Source organism: Euleptes europaea, chromosome 15 (genome assembly GCF_029931775.1).
Source record: "Euleptes europaea isolate rEulEur1 chromosome 15, rEulEur1.hap1, whole genome shotgun sequence".
NCBI classification, from domain to species: Eukaryota; Metazoa; Chordata; class Lepidosauria; order Squamata; family Sphaerodactylidae; genus Euleptes; species Euleptes europaea.
The window spans coordinates 10,386,935-10,406,244 of NC_079326.1; the positions used below are offsets into that span (position 1 = coordinate 10,386,935).

General features: G+C 41.5%; 1 protein-coding gene across 8 annotated transcripts in view; it reads right to left on the reverse strand.

Annotated features, from left to right (window-relative positions):
• The window catches only part of CLASP1 (cytoplasmic linker associated protein 1), a 266,876-nt gene that overhangs the window by 40,978 nt on the left and 206,588 nt on the right, over window positions 1-19,310 (reverse strand). For all 8 annotated transcript variants that reach the window (XM_056861271.1, XM_056861272.1, XM_056861270.1 and 5 more), the window contains 2 exons: window positions 10,892-11,035; window positions 4,833-4,939 (listed from right to left, as the gene is read on the reverse strand). In XM_056861271.1, coding sequence (XP_056717249.1) covers window positions 4,833-4,939; window positions 10,892-11,035 — 251 coding nt within the window. The remainder of the gene's footprint in view (window positions 1-4,832; window positions 4,940-10,891; window positions 11,036-19,310) is intronic.

The following is a 19,310-nucleotide window of genomic DNA, read 5'->3' on the forward strand; positions in this document are numbered from 1 at the left end:
AGCTGAACATCAAGAAGACAAAAGTAAGGACTACAGGAGAACTACACAACTTTAAGGTTGACAACGAGGAAATTGAAATTGTTGAAGACTTTCTATTCCTTGGCTCCAACATCAACCAAAAGGGAGAGTGCAGCCAAGAAATCAGAAGGAGATTGAGACTGGGAAGGGCAGCCATGAAGGAGCTAGAAAATATTTTGAAGTGTAAGGATGTGTCACTGGCCACCAAGATAAAGTTAATTAATGCCATCGTATTCCCTATTACTATGTATGGGTTTGAAAGCTGGACATTGAAGAAAGCTGATAGGAAGAAAGTAGATTCCTTTGAAATGTAATGTCGGAGGAGAGTGTTACGGATACCCTGGACTGCCAAAAAAACAAATCAAACAAATTGATCAAATCAAGCCTGAACTGACCCTAGAAACTAAAATGACTAAACTGAGGCTATTGTATTTTGGTCACATTATGAGAAGGCAAGAGTCACTAGAAAAGACAGTCATGCTAGGAAAAATTGAGGGCAGCAGGAAAAGAGGAAGACCCAACAAGAGATGGATTGACTCAATAAAAGAAGCCACAGCTCTCAATCTGCAAGATCTGAGCAAGGCTGTTAAAGACAGGACATTTTGGAGGACACTGATTCATAGGGTCGCCATGAGTCGGAAGCGACTTGACGGCACATAACACACACACACATAACACCATAACAAACAAAATAGCACTGCCAAATTTTTTGAAAATGCAAATATACATGAGCATTTTTACACATAAATCTTAATGCAACTTTTAAATTTCCCAGATCTGTAATGCAAATATAGTAAAACAAAACAAAAGCCACTCTGTCCATAATAAAATTTCTATTTAAATCCTTCATTAACATTCTAAATAGTCCTAGAGAATCTTACATGCACTTATAGTACAAGCTCGGCGATGAAGTTATTGATACTGATCAAGCAGGCTGCTTATTTTCCAAGGGATGCCTACAGGGCAAAGTTGTGCAGATCCTTGACAGCACTCCTAAAGATTAAGGTTCAAATATTTCTGTATCTCATATCAAAAGACCGCTTGCTCTTTACTCAGTCGCAAACAGAGGCCCAATTTACTAGGCAGGGAAAGGCAAAAGGAGATAAGCACAATATTTGCCATTCTGTTATCTTGCGGACCAATGGGCTAGAAAATGTCCTGGTAAGGCCATTTGAGCTTGAAACATTTCTATGAATCTTCAACACATTTTTATGCTGTAGATTTAAGACCAAATCCTCATAATGTTCAATATGCCTTTTTAAAAGCTTCTACAGTAGCCATGGCATAGCTAGAAACAAAACAGGCAATTTCTGTTCCTCATAAAGTGAAATCTCATATTTATATAGCAGTTATTCCCAGATGATGAAGTCAAGCTGTTGGGTGTCAAGAATGGGAATCTGAAGGTCAAACTGTACATAACCTGACACAGGATGGTAAGGTAGGATCAACAGATAGCAGGTGCAAAAAGGTTTATTACACAAAAGGTGGCATCACTGCCAATAGTAACCAATCAGGATTATAAAGGATCACATTTTGCTTTTGGAGTTTCCAAGAACTTCCTGAAAAACTGGCAAGAATAAATGTTCAAAACAGGAGAAAAGGCCACAGATCATTTTTTTCCACAACAGAATGAGTTATATCATACAAAACCATTTTTCAAAGCAGTATGCCCTTTCTTGCAAGAAGAAAAGTGTCTTAAAGTGTCTTATTTGAAACCCAGAGGATCCAAAACTATTGAGAAGCTTGAAAATGATTCAACAGAAATGTGCAATGTGATCTAAAAGTAAGCTGCACAGCAAAGCTAACAAGAAAACAACAAAAGGCTAAACAAACAGCAATGAATGATACTAAGCCAAAAAACAAGGGGAAAGTAATGAAATGCTAGAACAGACATCAGATGGACTTTTAAAACTGTACAGAGAAAGGCTTAAATCCCACAGATCGTTTCCACTAGTGGAAGGGATTTTCATCACCCCAACCTTCTGCTGCAGACCAAAATATCCCCCCAAGCAGTGTTCCTGAGTGACAGAGGTTGGCAGCAAGTGAGGGGTGGTAAAAATTACCTCCCAATAGCAAAAGATTTCCACACGATTTCACCCCCAAAGATCTTCCGTGCTAACTATTCAGCACCAATCTAACTGGAAGATGTTTGCCTGGTGGCATGAAATAAAATAGTCAATACAACATATTAAATCTGCTCTACAGCTAGATGTAGTTGGTCTAATATGAGAATGTGGGTGGTCAAAGCATCACATTTCAGAGCAGAAGGTCATAACCATTTAAGGATTAACAATGAGAACTGATGAAAATGTACATCTTGTATATTTATGCTTTTCACACCAGTGTGTGTTTAAATGGAGAGTTGCAACCTCTCATTCTAGCTGGATGGAAGTCCTGTGGCACTGTGCAAGAACAAAGTTTAGAACCTTGTCAAAAGGCAGCACCTCATGACTTGAAACCTTCCTTACAACTTGTAGCCCCCCCCTCCCCCCTCATTTTAAGATTCCAACTGCTGCAGAAAAAAGACATTCAACATATTGGAAGTTTTTGCTGGAAAAGGTGTTGAGCAGCACTTGGCTTCCTTTTTATTCGCACTTCTTTCCTCCATTGTAGAGGAAAGGCTGTCAAGAGAGAATCCATCTTAAAGGAATTTCCCAGCTTAGTTCGTTCCCTGACTCTCTGCAGATGTTAGCCACCCCGACACTGCGGCTACTTATCAAGGACAAATTCTCAGGCCTGTTAATTAGCCCACACGGATTCAGCTGTGAATCTGGTATGGGCAGGGGAACTCACTCTCACCCTGGAAAGTTCCATGGATCCTGCCCCATGATTGACTGAGGCGGTCAGGAGGTCAGCAATTTTCTAGAAGTGTAGCTAGAGTGAAGGATCCCTTTACCTCCTACCCCTCCTTGCTGCCAAGAAGACATTTGTATTATGCTCTGGAAACTCTTTGCCTTAAGAACCAATTGCACTATGTTAGGACTCCAGTAAGTTAGACAGCGTTGTTATTTTTTGTGCATTTCACTGCCTCTGAGCTGTATGCACTGTTTCAATATCTTTTCTTAAAATTTCTTCAATAAAGCCTTCTTTTGCTTTATGGTGTGTGTTATTCAGGGAGTTACTGGAACCAAACCCAGGTAAACCCAGGGTCAGCCTTGACAAAGGCATCTGTTGCAGAGCCTGTTTCTCTCAAGCCAGAGGCACGACTGTCTTGCATGAGTAAAGGTGCTCGTGACTGAGGAAAACACGATCTACCGGATCCCCTCCACAATGTGCTCAGGAAGTGTGTACGGAAATAAGGTAGAGCATCCAAGCCACAGTCTTTGCACAGCTCTGCCTATTACTTCCGCTGATCTAACCTCCCATAAGGCATTCCCACTAAAAATCATTTTAAATATGTGGTTTATCAGGCAGGCTCTGCTCCCACAGTTGTTCAGTAGGTGTGTCCAATGTGAGTGTGGGCTATTCCAAATGGTATTCTTAAAGTACAACATTTGTGCAGTTCTTCTTCCACCGAGGAAAAATGTATTTCCTTCCGGTATAAGCAGTGCTTCTGGTATAGGAAAACTGCATTTTCTCAGTCTCTCAAACTCTGATAATTAGTTGTTGGGAAAATATCATTTTTCTCCATATCGATCATACTTCAATCATGAGTGTTATGCAGAATGTGGCAGTACTAGGTTCCAGGTATCTGCTGGCTAATGCCTGTAACACTGCCAGCCATCAGTGAATACTGCTGCTTCCCTGACCTATGCTCATATCTTACACACTTTAAACAAAATATTTTATTATTATTTAACTCTTTTTAAGGTACTTCCACCATATCACTCCAGCACAGGAGAACTTTTGCAGTCATTTTTCTATAGAACAGCAAGTACTACTCCTCTGCCAACAAAATCCTGACCATTTCACAGACCCTTTCTATATCCCTCTCCAAAGTAATATAACCTCTTCCTGTAAAATAAAAAAAGAAGAAAAATAACCAGATGTACTCCTAAACCTGTAGAATAGATGCACAGTCCAGGGAACAGATGTATAGCTTTAGCAACACTACTCACAGTATCACTTTCAAGGGATCTGGCATTGGAATGGGGCTAGCATGTCCAGGACCAAAGGGGGGAAAATTGGTTGTGTGAAAAATTTATCACCACCTTCCTTTCAAGCCATCCTCTGCTGCAATGTTGCTGCGATCACAGCCATAGACATCTCTTGCCATAGCTACTATAGCTACTATAACATTCTGACCTCCTTTTATGTATACTCCACTCTTCCGTCTTATATAATGTGAACAAAGACACTGTAAGCTTTTAGGCAAGGTCTTTCTTTTAGTTTTCTGTGTTAACACTGTATGAAATACACTAAGAGAACTTATTAAACTCTTCCCAGTTTGCTGATCACGTTCCCCAACCTCCTTTTCTAGACCTTTGAGAGACACCTTTTAATACATGATTAACATATTGTTGCACAAGAAAGTACAAAAAATGTATCAACAAATCCCCTTTCTGTGACCAGCCTGTGATAGATGTTTGAGTGCATCCATCTGTGATCAAAACATACACATGCTGGCGCATCACCCTCCAACTTTTAGACATGATCTTAAATACACATTTAGTGTTCTGTGGAATAAAAGGATAATTCAGGGTTTTATTATGGTACAGATAAGCTTCATTTTCTGCTGTACTTTCAAATTTGAGCAGATTTTTCTTGCTATATCTTTGCCTGTATTGCTGTTTAGAGACACATTCTGGACAAACAGGTTTCATGCTGAAAGCATTTCAAATTTATGTAACCCTTTAAATTAAGCGAAATATTACCTTGGAGACAGTCCTCCATGAGAACAGTTGGTAGGTGAAGTTAAGGGGCTGGTTCTGCTGGTAGGGTGCCGTGAAGGAGTTCGACCCACTGTATTGCTAGGAGAACCCTAACATAAAAGCAAAGCAAGATAATGAAAATGAAGAAAACAGCATGTATTACCCCATGAGGGAAAAGCAAAGTATGGAATATTTTTGTGCTGATTTTATATATCTTGTGATATAAGAAATATTCACATTTATAACTAGCTTGTCTGTTAAGCAGAAAGAGCCTTGGCTACTTACCGTGAAGGCTTCTTCTGCTCAGAGGGACGAAGGGCATCTTCATTATGGGTGTTTCCTTTTCCTTTTATCTCGGGAGGCAGGAACCAAATATTTAAATTTTTCTGACCTCTGAGGGTAAACGCCCCCTTGTGATCAGTTAAAGACTTTCCGAGCCTTATATATTTAAGATAGACTGAAGAAACATGTTAGTTATAATTCTATACAAGAAATAAGTTCCTAATAAACATTAACGATGAACCTTTAGGATAACTATAAGTCATGAACCAACAAACAGCGTTTAACTTGAATTGAACGTCAACTGGAAGTTAGATGTAACCATGATTACCTGTAATTTTATTTTATTTGTTTTATTTATATTTTACTGACGTCTGGGCGGGCAAGATGCCCTTCGTCCCTCTGAGCAGAAGAAGCCTTCACGGTAAGTAGCCAAGGCTCTTTCTCGCTCAGAGGGAGAAGGGCATCTTCATTATGGGACATACAAGAGCTGTCCCCCGCCCTTGGGAGGGTTAGACGTCCTGAAGTATACTTTGCAGTACTCGTCTGCCTAAGGCGGCATCTGCTGACAAGTATAGATCTAATTTGTAGTGTCTCACAAATGTGGACACCGAGGACCAAGTTGCAGCCTTACATATCTCTTCCATAAAGCACGGCAGTCGAAGGCTGCTGAAGTAGCCGCACTTCTTCCCAAGTGGGCAGTAACGCCCGCAGGAGCAGGTAGGTTACTTATTCTATAAACCTGTGTTATGTATAAGATGATGGTCCTACTAATGGATGCCTTGGACATATGCTTGCCCTTGTCAGGTGGTGAGATATGAACGAATAAGGAGTCAGAGTTCCTAATAATTTTAGTAAGATAAATGTAAACAGGTAGTGCCCTTGTTAGGTCTAGCTAGTGCCAGGCCTTCTCCTTAGGATTCTTGGGGTTAGTGCAGAAGATGAAAGCACTATGTCCTGCTCCCTGTGAAACTTGCAGCTACATTTTGTCCTATCTCAGTGATTGGTTCGAATGGTAGTTGTGTGAGTGCTGTCAAAGCTGTGTGCAGGCTCTAGTTGTGAACCTGTGTCTAACAGGAGGAGCTAAATAACTGACGCCCCTTAAAAAGGCTTTTATGTGATGGTGTTTGGTTAAGCGGTATCCAGATACCTTGGGTACTATGGTAGCTATAGATGCCAGTTGCCTTTGTAGAGTGCAGGTAGCTAGCCCTAAGCTCTGTCCCTCCTGATGGCTTCCTTGTTGTCAATATGGTAGTGACGGCCACCGGGTTATAACCTAGGGCTATAAGTCATCTCCTTTCAGTGCCCATGCGGTCAGTTTGTACCACCCTGGATTGGGATGGCATATTGGGTCTTGTAGAGGGAGATCTTGTCTGTCTGGAAGTCTCCAATGGTTCTGTATGGACATCTGAATTATAGATGGGAACCACGGTCGTCGCAGCCAATATGGAGCTATGAATCTGACTGATGCTTTTTGAAGTCGTACCTTTCTCAATACCCTTGGAGGGAGGGGGGGAACCCGTACAGTAGGTCGTGTGGCCCTGGTGACATTAAGAGGTCCATTTGTTCCACCCCCTGTTGACGGTACATGGAATAGTACCTTGGCAGCTGGTGGATGATGCTGGATGCAAACAGATGAATCTGTGGCGTGCCGAATCTCTGAGTAATAAGTTGAAAGACCTCTGGATGTAGAGACCATTCTGCCTCGCTGATGTCCTGTCTGCTGAGCCAGTCTGCTTGTATGTTGACTGTGCCCTGAATATGTTCTGCTGATTTTGATGAGAGGTTGGACTCGGCCCAAGGAAAAATGTAGTCGCTTCTGAGGATCATCCTGATTTCTAGGGCACTGATGTGAAGATTCTGTTCTTGATGGTCCATGTTGCTTGAGCCATTGTCCCTTGAGCGTGGCTTCCCAACCTGATAGACACGCGTCCGTGAAGATTTGAATTGGTGTTGGACGGAGATACCAACTTCCTTTCGTCAAATTCTGAGACTGAAACCATCATACTAGTCTTGATCTGACTTCCTCGGTCAGGATGAGATTTCTGTCACTTCTTCCTTGGTATGTCTCTTTGGTATGGCCTTAAGAACCATTGAAGAGGTCTTGCTCGTAAGCGTGCCCCTTGAACTGCGGGAATGCATGCAGACATGTGACCCTTCAGTTTGGTCAGGGACATTAGAGAAGGCGACCGGGAATTAATCGCTTTCTTTGCTAGAGATGAAATGTTGTGGATTTTTGTCCACTGGAAGGTATAAGGAGTTTGTCAGTGTGTCTATGTCCATCCCCCATCTCTCTCAATCGTTGGGATGGAACTAAGTGGGTCTTTCTGAAGTTGATTATGACCCGTGTTCTGTTAACCTCTTCAGAACTCTCTCTGAATGATCTATGCTCTGCTAGTTTGAGCTTGCGCAAATCAGAATGTCATCTGAGAAGGGTGATTCTCACGCCCTCCTTGCGCAGAGATGTGACTGGTGTGTCCAGAACTTTGGTGAATACTCGAGGAGGGGCGATGATAACCCGAATCGTAAGGCCCTGAATTGGAAGAGGTGTCCCTTGTACGGAACCGAAGGAAACAACGATGTGCCGGGTGTATTAGAATGTAAGAAAATGCTTTTCCCTGAGGACCTGTGTGACTGACTTTAGTGTCTCCATCCTGAAGCGCTTTAATGGGATAATCTGTTCAGAAACTTGAGGTCTAGGATGGCTTTCCATCCGCCGCCTTTGTTGGGAACAGTAAAGAATACTGAATAGACTCCCAATGTATGCTCTAATGGTGAGACTGGCTCCATCGCCTTGATGTCTAAGAGGCCTCTGAAGTTCTATGGATTTTTTTTTTTTTTTTGGGGGGGGGAATGTTGGAGATATTACTAGTCGATGTGAAGGAGTGTAAGAAAAACTCTATCTGATAGCCTTGTGAGATAATGTTTGTGACCCAGAGGCCTGGTTGGGAGGTGACCACTGACGGTGTAATAGGCTGAGCCTGCCTTCCACTGACTGGTGGCTGGCGTCACTGTTTGGTTGGGCGGTCGGGTTTATCCCCTTTATTGCCCTGGAAGGTGGAGGATTTTGGAGATTTATTGAATCGTCCTCCTTTACTAAAGGAGCTGCGATTCTGGTTCCGGTGGTTTCTGGGTTGATCAGGTCTGTATCTTTGAAGTATGTGGTATGCACGAAAGGACATAGGGGGAGTGATCCCTTGGATTCCTTGCGTAGAAACTTGTCTTTGGTCTCCACTGATATGGGGACCAAATTGTCTCCAAGCAAGGTCTTTCCCTGATACAGGAAGCCCATAATAACCAATTTTGATCTATATACTCCGCTTGCCAGGGGCGTACCCAGAGAGCCTTTCTGGCAGCTGAGGCTGTGGCTAGTGTTCTAGCTGCATATGACATGTTATCTAAGGAGGAATCAGCTAGAAAGAATACCACTCTCGAAAACATGGATGACATGGTATCTAAGGTAGAATCAGCTGGAAGGATACCACTCTCAAAAAAAAAAACATGGATGCCCTTCTGGCATCTGATGCTGCGGCTAGTGTCCTAGCTGCATATGGCATGGTATCGAAGTTCGAATCAGTTAGAAAGAATACCACTCTAAAAAAAAAAAAGGGTACTCCTGTAAAGGCGTTTCTTTCTTCCTGTGGAAAAAGTTGATATAACTTCCTAGTCCAAATTATTGCCGCTCTGTATACTAGGGCAGATGTGATAGAAGCGCTTGATAGTGAGTGCCAAGGCCTCTGAGCATTTATGCCTGCTAACTCTGCCTTCCTATCTGTAGGGTCCTTAATCATGGCAAGGCCATGTAACAAGGTTGAAGGAGTGAAGGCAGTGACAGGTGATTCTACTGAAGGCACTTTTAGAATTTTAGAAGCACCGATAAACCAAATATAAAGGCTTCCTAGAGGCTGTGGAGCATTGTATGGGTGCCATTGGTTTCTCCCGCTCTGCTTTCAACAGAGTTAGAAATAATCAAGCGCTGGCACAAACCTATCTGGAGTCTTTTCTCCCACTCTGAGTCCTCTGAGAGATCAAGAGTAGCTAGGTTTTTATGCCAATGCAGAAGGAAATCTTCTGCGTTAAATACTATAGACAGTCTGGGTACCAACTGGCAATTTTGGGACCGTGAATTAGCTTTCAGCGCTGCTTAGGCTGGCCAGCACGTACTCTCTTGGTACTACTTGGACTGGTGATTGGCTCACCAGGATCTCAGGCAGAGGTCTTCCACATCACCTACTACCAGAATTGGCCCTCTGCATGCCAATCCGACGCTCTGCCACTGAGCCACAGCCGTTCCCCTGCTTTGGCTGATATTCTGCCCTTTTAGCAATCAGATTACTGTTTGTGGTGCTGGAGGGTATGATCCCTACGATCCCTGTATGGATGGGGCAGGATAAGGAGGTTGTACTGCCCTTAAGCCATCTGAGAAGGCGTTTTTAATCAGGGCGGAGAGCTCTGCTCTTACAGGAGTAAAACAGGCTGCATCTATGAGGGGGGGGGCGAAGTCACCTTACCGGCAGTCGATGTCTCCGTTGATGCTTCCCGTCCTTGAATAATAATAGGCGAGCCGCCTGAGGACGGAGCATTGCGAGGCAAAAAGGCGAGCCACCAGCCTCCTTCATTTTCCCCGTTTGTGCAGTGTGGGAGAAGTGGCTATAGCCGCTGTGTTCTCCTGGCTGCTTCCCGCTGCTTCCCGTCCTTGAATAACAATAGGCGAGCCGCCTAAGGACGGAGCACGGCGGGTGAGGCAAAAAGGCGAGCCGCCAACCTCCTTCATTTCCCCCGTTCATGCTGTGTGGGAGGAGCGGCTACCGCCGCTGTTTTCTCCCGGCCGCTTTCTGTTGCGATCTGGCAGTCGCGTCTTTCAGGCGCGGCAGAGCAGCGTGCGTTTTGCAGCAGGCATTTGGCGCGCTTGTTAGCGGTCGAGCCAAGCCGTTTGTACTTGCCTGCGCCGTTCTTGCCGCTTTTGCCTTTCCCTTTTGAGTTTTGGTCCTCAGGTCACCAGAGTGACTGTCCGAGGGTTCATCTAATTGTAGTGGTAAGGCCACTAGCAGGCTAGGGTCTAAATTGGCAGGTGCTATATAGCTGTCCTGATGCCAATCCGCCATTTTTTTTTTATTTTTTTTTTTTGGCGGGAAAAGACCCTTCTGAGAATAGGCAGAAAATTAAGACAGTAAATAGAATTGAGTAGTAGATTAGTTAGGTTAAGTTTAGGTTTGTTAAAATAAGAATATTTTTAGGTCTAATAAGTAAGGTTAAGGTTTCTCTATTATTTCTGTAGCAGAGAGCTGCTAGAAGGCTGCTCTCCCGTTCAAGGCAGGAAATAGAACTGATCACAAGGGGGCGTTTACCCTCAGAGGTCAGAAAAATTTAAATATTTGGTTCCTGCCTCCCGAGATAAGAGGAAAAGGAAACACCCATAATGAAGATGCCCTTCTCCCTCTGAGCGAGAAACATTCACTTGACTAGAATTTAACCAAATACTAACAGCGCCCCTTGTTTTCCAGCTGTATTATAGTTTACACTTCAAAGTTTTCTAGGCAATGCCAAGATTCTCAGGGAGCAAGCCTAAGTAGGTTTACTCTGAAGTAAGTCCCATTTTATTCAACAGAGCTTACTTCCAGGATCATTTTCTTAGGATTGCAGTCTTTGTTTATCGCAGGTGCAATCTGTACCTTCCTGTAAGCCACATATCTTGATGGCAAGTATGCTTCTACACAATTCAACAGCTAAGTTAATTCATGCTGGCAGTTGTTTTCTAAGGAACAGATACATAACGGTCTCACCACACTAGTGTTACTGGAATTCTTGAGGTGGTTGTGTAGTAGCCTGGTAGCACCATCCTGGAATGTTTTTGGCAAGGCACCAAGCAACATGGTAAACTCAGGTGTATTCAGTTCAAACAGAGAAATCAGGACTATCTGTGCTGCCTAGAAAGAAAGACACGATTATTATCATGATTATTATGAATGTCCAGTCATGGTCTATTTTGGAATGTCTTATGAGAAATAACTTAGGCTGCAAAATGGATTCATTAAAAGAAGGTAAGTCTAATGAAACATTTGTTAGAGCTATGGAGCCATATGGTTAAGAACATATGACCTTGCTAGGTCAGATCAAAGATCCATCTTGTCCAGCACTGTGTCTCCAATAGCAGTAAAGATCAAAAACCTGGCAATAAATACAAGTATTTCAAAAGAACAGGTTAGAGTGAAACCACAGAGCTGGATCCAAAGATGTTCTCTTAGGGAAAGAACCATTCTGTGAGTAGAGGAAAGCCCTGGATTCAACCTATGGCATGGACATATTATTAAAGGTAATTATTTTATTATCAAGGAAGTCCAGATATAATGTGCAGTACTAGTTCAAAAAACACACTGATTCCTGTGAAACCATGTAAGGCTTATAGCATGCTGAACTCCAGATGTGCCTCAGGCATACTGTACTCCAATGGTATTCTGGTTTTGACACCCATTTCATCATATGTGTTATTCATACATCAAGTACAACTTCATTTGAAAAAGAATCTCAGTTTTTGAAGACCCATCCTTTATTAACAGTGCATTCTAAAAGCACCTTAAGTGATTCTATTGCTTCAACTTATTTAGTGAAAATTTCAACTAAATGATTTCTCTATTCATAAATCCAGAAGTATAGCTGTGTTCGTCTGTTGCAGCAAAAGCAAGCAGGGGTCTTGTGGCATTTTAAAGCCTAACCAAAAAATTATTCCAGTTTATACTCAAATTTATGCTGCATTTAAACAATTAAGATGCCACTACAATTTATTTATTTTTGTATTCATAAAAATTGGTCAACATCTTTTGGGAATCAGTTTCCTGGGAAGTGCCTCTCACAGTTTTTAGGACTTTGTCAGCTAACATTATACTGAAATTTGCCACCTCAGAGGGAGATGATTTAGTGACATCTACTTTATTTGTTTATAAAGCTAATGCAATGGCACATGTGCTTTATAAGGCAGAACTGTGGGCCGCTTGAACATGGGAGGAAAGGGGACAGAATAATCTAAACATTATTTTTTCAAAGTTTTGAAGGGCTTATCAAAAATATGTCTGGTAGGGTTAGGCTGGATACCAACGTGCTGATTACTGAAACTCAAAGTAAAAAAAAATGTTCTACTGGCTTAAGATACAACAGACAGATAATATTAGGCACCACAGAAAATTATGATTGAATAAATAATGGACTGACTGCCCATTAAGAATTGGGTACACTGTATTTCCAGCTTGTGATAGCTTTTCATGGATGAATACAGCTTTTAATGGAATAAACTCAATTGCTCTTCAGGAGATGTACAGAAAAATACTATCAAGGTGGCTAAGACATGAGAAAGCCTTGAAAAAAGTGTGATTTTTGTGTGTGTACTCATGTACCAGGCTAGCCTGATCTCGTCATATCTCAGAAGCTAAGCAGGGTTGGCCTTGGTTAGTATTTGGATGGAAGACCACCAAGGAATACCAAGGTTGCTGTGCAGAGGAAGGCACTGGCAAACCACCTGTGTTAGTCTCTTGCCATGAAAACCCCCAAAGGGGTCGCCATAAGTTGGCTGCGACTTGACGGCACTTTACACAGACACAGACACACACACACACACACACTCATGTACCATTATATTATGGACTTGGCAAGCTTAGGGGCCTGTTGATTATTTTACTATAATTCCAATTCTCAGGAATTAGGCCTGACTCATTTATTTTTGTAAAGGCCTCTGCTAGTATAGGGGCCCACCATTTGATCTTACTGAGGAAAAGATCTGGAGGTAAAAAATCAGGACCAGATGCCTTTTCTAATTTCAATTTATTGATCAGATGTTCTATCTTTAGTGCAGTAACCCTGGGCCAAGACGGCAAACCTTGAACACGAAATTGAGATGGAACAGTCACTGGGAGTGTTTGCGTAAAAAGCTCAGAAAAGTATTGAACCCACTTTTGGGAAGAAATAGAGCTGCCCATTGAGGGTTGATGACGCACTTTAGAGATCAGGGAACAAAATTGTTTTGTGTCTTTTTTCCTAGAGGCATCAATAATAGGGTCCCACTCTTTTTGGATATACTGCTGGTTTTGTTGTTGTTGTTTGTTTTATTATGTTTCTACATTTTCTTTTAAGATGGAGTAACAATCTCAAGTGCTCATAATTTCCAGAGGACCTAAAATTCCTGCTAGATCTTTGGACAGCCTTCCTTAACTGATGGCATTCCCAGTCATACCAGGCGTGCTTTCCCTTTAATTGGGAGGGGTACAAGGATAATGGTTTAAAGGCATCCAAGAGGTCCTCGAATGAGTTTAAAGAAGTGAGGGCCAGGAGCATTAACTATTTCTGGAATTAGCCTCTTAAATAAGTTCAAAGATAGTAGGGTATCAACCTCCATTCCACACTGATGAGTCCATTTTCTTGGTATTCTAGAGAAGGTTTCCTGATCTGGAGTCAGTTTGGATAGACTTGCTCTCTGGGCATTAGTTGCTAATGTCAAAATGAGTGGTAGATGATCACTCATAAAAAAGGCTCAACCCATAATCTCCTAACCATTGAGACCAAATAAAAGAGATTAAAAAATAATTAATTAAACCACATCCATTTCAGGAAATAAAGGTGTAGTCACCACGTGCATCCATTCCTTTCCTGCCATTCGAGATGATCAATCCATTATCTATTACAAAGGGTAACTTTGTTTATCTTACTATCCCTAGTGGGTCTATCATTTATAAGAAATAAGGACTTGTAAGTATAATCATCCTCCAACCTTCCACTGGCTAAAAGCCAGTGTATGTCATCTGCTCCAATAGGAGCATTAAAATATCCTGCTATGATAAAGAAAGCCTCAGGATACTTAGAAAACAGTTTACTCGGTTGTTCACGTGGATTTCAATTTCCCACTTGAGGATGGAAGAAGATACAGTACTAATTATCAACTTAACATCATTTAGATGTATCAAAACTGGCAAAGCCAAAGGTGAAGAATCTAACTACTGTAACCTGTCAATTTTAAGCCTGTCCGAGATCAAGCATGCAAGCGCCCCCTTGGGGCGGCCCCCTTTAACATTAATGTGGACCCTAACAGAGAACCCCGTAAACCTTGTAAAAAGTGTTTCCCCAATCACCCAAGTTTCCTGAAGGACAATGTCTTAATTATTCAGCAGATGTTGCACCTCTGGAAGGATCCTCTTAGAAGCTCACCCCGCCACATTCCAAGAGAGGATATGCAGGTTATGAGGTTTGAGCCAGTCTTGATTAATTTTACTGGGAGCACTATCAGGTAGTAAAACATTCTCTTTTGGAGCTGGTCTGCATTTTTTTACCTCAACTACTTTTGGTACTAAAAGGACAAGAGAACATGAAGCTGTAGGACTAACTCTTAAAGAGGAGTTTGGACTTGGGTGTCTAGGAGTATAGAACACATCCTCAGTTGTACAGTCTTAAGTTCTGGCCTTTTGTTGGAGAGCAACCAGTTGTTGCTGGAGGAACTGGAACCTTTGGATTAAATTATTTTGCTCTATTTCTGGAAGTGTTGAAAAGAGAAAAAATGAATTAAAATAAAAATCCATGAACCTCACCCATTGAGTCACGCCCCCCTCTGACACCAGCATGGGCACTCCCTTACAGGAACGAGGCAGCACCAGGGACCGAGGTCCATGCTGCTGTGTCGTTCCCAGGGGCTGGCATACGTGCCCCCATGCCGGTGTAGGTGCCACTTATCCAAGTGCAAAGTGACACGGATGACAGAATGGGGTCACACCAGCTCCTATGCGGCTCCGCCAGCCCCATTCAGGATTGCACGGTTAATGTTTGTGTACCTTAGCTTTTACACAGTTACATGTAAATACACAGTATATTGCCTATTAAGATAGAAAGGGCAGGGGCATTCCTGCATATCAGTGTTTGTGTTGGGGGATGCCTTGAACCAAGGGACTTTTTATATTTTACAACACTTTATGTATAATGATCCACATTCATTGTTCTCATAAATCAAGAATATTGCTCATCTGAACCCCCTGGATGTAATGTTTTGATGCAGATAAAATATCTGACCTGCTGAGTATTCATTTTTGGTATTGCTATTAACAAAATTAGGAAAAGGTATTTAAAAGATAGAACTATCAACTATGCAAGGGATGACTTTAAATGATTCCAATTATGAATCTTAAGGACTATATTGCTTTGGCCAGTAACATCAACAAACAATATTTGAATTTGTATTTTATTCTGTACCATTTATATATGCAATGTCCTGTTTTTGCTGTATATTTTGTTGTGGCCTTTGTGTAAAAGCAATTAACTAGTACTCTGACTGACAGTCCTGGGGTGACTCATCAGGGACTGAACTGAGGCCAACTTTGTTTGTGTGAAGACATGCTTAAGCCATTAGGAAGTTATACCTGAAGGACTGGGCAAAATATTATTGATAAAATCCTTTTCTGAAAATATTAACTGTTTCTTCCATTCTCTAACCAGAATTCTTCCAGATGGGTAGGGAATGTATCTGTACTATTTCCAAGAAGTGTAGTTTTATCCATTCGCCTCTACAGAACTTCAGAACATTCATCAAAATATCTTAATCTAAACTGAAAATATTATCATAGATTAAAGGTCCAAAAAAAGAACCATCCAACAGTGAATAAAATAAGAAGCGTGAATCATGCCAAATAATATCAGCACTCAGAAAAATCATGCAGATCCCAGCATAGGAATTATTGGTTTAGTCAGAGAAACCCACATGCGAGTCAGTAGTGCAAATGGGCAAGCAAGACCTTACACATTCATAAACTTCTAGGGGATAAAAGTTCCATGAATTCAGGCTCCATCCAATCCCCTCTCCCAAGTTCCTTAATCTTTCAGCTGCTAAATAAGGTAAGACCTGGGAAGAATTAGGTACCTGATGCAATCAGTGCTACTTTATTCCTTTTCAAATATGGCTGTTACCACACTAGGTATTCCCAGCAATGTATCAAGAGTTTGGAAACGATATAAAAAACATCGCTTTAAAAGGGTTTTTGGATGCCAGGGCTAAAAAATGGTTGGAAGATGTCTTCACAGCTAAAGGGGCCAAACAAAGTGTGAAGTATTTTTTATAACAGTTTCAAACTCTTAATACATCGGTGGGAATACATTGAAAGTGCGAACATAATTTTTTATAACATTTCCAAACTCTTGATACATCGCTGGGAATACCTAGTACGGTAACAGCCTGTGTTTGCAGTTCTGAAAGAGCTCTTACTATTGCAGACTTATTTCCCCTCAGGGATGTTCCCCTAACCCCTATCTGAATTTAAGGGAAGAACCCCCCCCCCCATTTCCTAAAGCTAGACTTCACATGCCATTCTTGTGAAGAATGCCTGATAAAAAGGGCATAAACTATTTTGTACAACCAGAGTTGCCTTTCTATATAGGCAGATGTCCTTTGCTTTTGTCTCCTGCAACAGGGAGGTGCTATCCCAAAGGGATGCTGCACACAAAGGAGGCAGCAGGCACACCCCATCTATGGACTAGGGGTTTTCAGTCATCTCCTTCCAACTTTGAGATGGGAACTCTTCAGATGTTGCAACTAATTACAGACTTTTTGAGACTGTTTTCATAAGACATCTAATTCAAACTCTAGAGAGTTAAAAGAAACATACATTAAGCCAAGTTACTGCACACACGCACACACGTGAATAGTCACCACTACATTTTTTTCAGGCCCTCAATCCATTTCTCTCCATAGATCTAGTCCAGATTAGAACTCTAGACTCCAACAACGAGCAATATCTTATGATTAGTGTACACTACTTTCAGTCTACCTGTTTACACTTCTCTTCCAAGTTTCCTTCACCAGGACCTGACGATGCTGCTGTTGGTCTAGCTGGCATATCCTCACCTACCCAACTATGCATGGTCTGAGTTCAATAAATAGGAAAGGGGACATTGTTTAGTAGAAGCAAGTGCAAGATTTTCGGAGACCAATATTTAAAGGCAATATATGTTTTTAGTTTGCATCAGCTACATCTTCAAAGCAAGAGGTGCTTTGCCAATCTGAAGCCGAAGCAGAAACAATTAAACAGGCCCACAATCACCCTGCCCTTTCACAGTCTAATTTTGCAAAGGAGCTTCTCTTATGACTTTACTGCAGCTTAACTAGATTCCATATCCTTCTGTTACTCATGTAGCAGTCAACAGCCTTAAAGGTATTCTCATTTTTCCCAGAAATAACCATAGCTGAAATTTAGTTTCCCTTTTCTCTCTTCTTCTGGAGCAGAAAGATCAGTTGACTTGGACTGCTGCAACAAATCATTTTTCTACTAACTCCAAAACAAAAGGGCTTCAAAGGGATTCACAGGATTAGGCAAGAGTTAGATTAATGCAAGCTGCAAGTATTTCTAAGGCAGCAAAAGCAGCAGCAAAATCACTGCAAGAATGCTAGCAGATTGGATTGCAAATCTACAACATTTTTTGCCCTCATGAATTTTCCAGAGCACGACTTGAATCCTATAGGGGATTTCCACAAATGGAAGAGCAGCAATTTTTGCCAGTTCCCCTGTTCTGCTGCAGACCTCCAACTCCCCCCTGCTGCTCCTGTGGATCTCCTCCCCCTACAAACAGCATCTCAGGTGGTTTGGGGGACTGTAGCTGGAGGAGGGAGGCTGGGAAGTTGTGCTTCAAGAACAGAAATCCATTCTGTTTATTGAAAGCCTCCGTGGGAATCAAGCACATACAGATCTTTTAGCCTCATATTTTGAAAACTGTGGAGCTAAAGACAGGAGTTGGCTGCAGATATTTACCATACAATAAATCCTGTATTATTTGTCAGAACATAAGGTGACTTATGCATGATCATACTAAGAACCCTACGTAGCCCAGTGTCTTTCCCCCAATAGTAGTTTCCAGGTATTTTCAGCAAGCTCACAAGACTGCTGTGAAGTCAATAGCCTAACTCATTACAGACTGATATTCAGAGGTCTACCGCCTCTGCTCGGGGGAGTTCCACTGAGCTACCACAGAATCTGAAAGATGTATTCTCCATGAATTCAACTAATTCTATAAAAAGAAAATGGTGGGAGGGACTATCACCTCATCTTGTGACAATGCATTATATAAGGTAATTTTATGCATTTGTATGGAGAATTGATTTCTTCTTTCTGTCCTGAAGCTGCTTCCAAGGCAGACTGATCCTATTTAATAACCTATTCTTTAGGGAACTCAAAACATATGGGCTGGCCAACAAAGTTCTTGGACTTCATATTCAAAACAAACAGAAAATGATGACAGCTGTTTTGGAAACAAACCTAAGAACAGAAAGATCTTTTGATTCTAATAGCTTTAAATAAGACATGTTTCAAATACTAGTGAGTTTTAAAACCTCTTTTTTCTCCACTTGTTCCCAAAAGGAGATACAAATTATTATGAGTGTCTGATACTGTCCCTCAAAGAACCGAGCTTTCAATTCACACCCCTACCTAAAATATATTTGTACATTCAATAAAGACGATAAAATGTGATTTTAGTATCATCTATGAAAATGCCCTTGAGGTTTACAAGGGATCTTGGAACAATATGCTACCATACTGAAGTACCTTTAAAGGGACAGCAAAATCAAAACCCATCTACCACAAAAAAATGTTTTTCCTCACACTTCATTCTTGCATTTGATAGAACACACGTAAATGTGGTAATAACAAAATGCTCCATGTGCATATACAAACATTCTGCCTGGTCCTGGCATTTTATCTATACAATGTTTAGAACATTCTGACCTACCCCACAGGGTTGTTTTGAGGATAAACTGGACAGGGGAGAACAATGTATGCTGCCTTGAGTTCCTTGGTGGACAAGTGAGATAAAACGTACTACATGAACATCTGAATAAATTCAATACATTATGAGAAATATTGAAGTGTCCACCTCACAATTCTGCAGCACCGTCAAAAGTATTTTCTCTATGATCTATGAATAATATTTCCTAGACTAATTCTGTTGACACCTCTTAGTTTCCATTTCTAAAATGCAAGCATGTTTAGGAAATACCTCCCAGCACTTGGAAAGTTCAGTGAACAAAGCTTAGTTTGGATTCCTCAGGTAACATTGTGCAGAAGAAGTTTCAGGTTCCTTCTACATGGATGTTTTGTTTGCTCCACCTTAGCTTCATTACTCCTGCGCTGTTTCCAGGAACATCCACACAACATCTTTTTTCATCCTGTCTCTCCCCACCCCCTCCAT